Genomic DNA, 2,500 nt, shown 5'->3' on the forward strand with positions numbered 1-2,500 from the left:
TGTGATGGAGCTCACCTATCTCTTTATGAAGTTTCTATTAGAGGAAAACATATTCCTCTTAAACATCACAGTAAAATAGAAGGATGTATTGCAAAAGGAAATATACAAATATTACCATGTAAAATGGTAATATAATATACAAAAGGTAAAATGGTAATATACTGGGAAAGATGGGTTAACCTGTCGACATCTGAAGGTTAGAATTAAAATTGGAATAAGTCATTGATTAACCTTAACTTATAAACCCAATACCAACATTTGGAAGGGTTGGGCAGGGGAAAAAATTAAAAGGGACTGGAATGAAACTTAAATTCTATTTACAAATTTCAAAGCAAAAAAAAACAAACATATAACTGTCCCTGATCGGTTTTCTCCCCCAGTCCTCAATCGGCCACTGAAAACACCCCTGAGAGAGAGCTGACTCCAGCTCAGGAGAGATGACGTCCAGAAATGGGGTTTGAGTGATTGATTTTGGCATTTTGTTTTTGTCCTGCAGTCATTTCCTGGACGACAACAAGAAGCTGACACCTCGTAGAGATGTGCCCTCATACCCCAAGGTAAAAAAACATTTACCGTCAAACACCTGTTACTTAAATATCACTGTCAGTGTGTGTTTTCTCATATGAGTGAGTTATCATGCATGCCATAGTCCAGTGTCAGAACACCATTTACTGCATGTCTAAGTGCACCCCCATTGTCAGGTGTGTACTAGTCAGATGCACCTGGGTGGGTGGAACACCAGGGTTCACGTTGACCTGTAACCTGGTGTGTTGCCATGGGTGTGTGAATAGAGGTGTGTGTGTGTGTGTGTGTGTGTGTGTGTGTGTGTGTGTGTGTGTGTGTGTGTGTGTGTGTGTGTGTGTGTGTGTGTGTGTGTGTGTGTGTGTGTGTGTGTGTGTGTGTGTGCGCATAGATGCCTTGTACCCCAGGGTGTGTGTACAGAGGCGTGTGTATGTGTGTGTGTGTGTGTGTGTGTGTGTGTGTGTGTGTGTGTGTGTGTGTGTGTGTGAGTGTGTGTGTGTAGATGCCTTGTACCCCAGGGTGTGGGGTTAACTGGGAGCTCTGTCGCCTGCAGTACATGCTCTCTCAGCAGACCACAGACGCCCTCAGAAATGTCTGTCTGTGGGAATCCAACGAGGGAAGACCTCTCAACTTCACCTCACCAAAACCCTGTCTTTTTCTCTTCTCTCTCCCCCTCTGTTGTTCCTATCTGTGTGTGTGTGTGTGTGTGTGTGTGTGTGTGTGTGTGTGTGTAGTACCATCTGTCTAAGGAGACAGTAGAAGCTCTCAGACAACCCACATTCGACAGTTGGCAGTGGGAGCCCAATGAGGTGAGGACGGTGCCGTAGATGAACAATCATGGAAAATGAAAAAAAAATATATATGAAAATTGAAAGTGAAAAAATGAACCTCTTTGCTACAGTGGGAAGGATTTTACTGTCATAACATCCATGACAAATGTTTAGAATATACTGTTTAGAATGTTCTGTTCAGAATGTACTGAAAAAATGCATGTAAAGGCCTCATTCACAATGCACAAAGAAGCAACAGTACTTTACAGTACTATTGGTCGCCAGTATACAGTTTACTGATCATCCTCCAATGGCGTCACTATGTGGTGACTGACCGTAGTGGGGGCCAAACTTGTTCTTACCTGTTCTTATCTGTCTCTACCAGATGCTGAGCTGTCTGGAACACATGTACCATGACCTTGGCCTGATCAAGGACTTCAACATCAACCCCATCACACTCAAGAGGTGGCTGGTACGTGCAGTAGTACTAGTAAGAGGGCCAATCAGGGGAGGCTGGTGGGGGCAGACACCTTCTACCTCCAGTCACCAACCTATCAATCAATCAATCAACATTTTTAGCGTCCCCCAAGCGGAAATGTGTAGCGTTGTCAGGGTACAAAAACATGGATCGACTCTACTCCTTCGTTTACTCTGGGATTTTACACCCCACAGTAACTAACTACGACCCGGTTGCTGGTCTCACCAATTAACTCTCTTTTGTGCCTCTTTGTCTCTTCTTTCACTCTCTCTCTCTCTCTCTCTCTCTCTCTCTCTCTCTCTCTCTCCCTTTTCTCCCCCTGTTGACTCCCCTCTGGCAGCTGTGTATCCATGACAACTACAGGAATAATCCCTTCCACAACTTCCGCCACTGTTTCTGTGTCACCCAGATGATGTACAGCATGATCTGCCTCTGCAGCCTACAGGTAATACCCCGGTGATGATGCCCTGCGAAGGAGACACAGCTCTCCGCACTGTATAATACAGCAGTACAAACTTACTCTCACACTCTTGGTTTGGTTCTGTCTTCTTTACAGTAAAAAAAAAAACATTGACGTTTCGGTCCATAACGACCCTCATCAGAATAAACCGAGTTTATGATGACATTGGAGGACTGAAAAAGAGAAGGGGTGGGTGTGTGTGTGTGGGGGGGGGGGGTGCCAGGAGAGGAGGGGTGGGTGTGTGTGTGGGGGGGGGGGGGGGGGGGTGCC

The 2,500-nt window shown here is 45.4% G+C and overlaps 1 protein-coding gene across 1 annotated transcript in view; it reads left to right on the plus strand.

The window, feature by feature from the left end:
• The window catches only part of pde9aa (phosphodiesterase 9aa), a 19,771-nt gene that overhangs the window by 12,959 nt on the left and 4,312 nt on the right, over window positions 1–2,500 (plus strand). The window contains 4 exon segments of the mRNA XM_083682495.1: window positions 463–557; window positions 1,257–1,331; window positions 1,678–1,764; window positions 2,111–2,215. Coding sequence (XP_083538621.1) covers window positions 463–557; window positions 1,257–1,331; window positions 1,678–1,764; window positions 2,111–2,215 — 362 coding nt within the window.

This window comes from Argentina silus (genome assembly GCF_951799395.1).
Source record: "Argentina silus genome assembly, chromosome: 12".
NCBI lineage: Eukaryota > Metazoa > Chordata > Actinopteri > Argentiniformes > Argentinidae > Argentina > Argentina silus.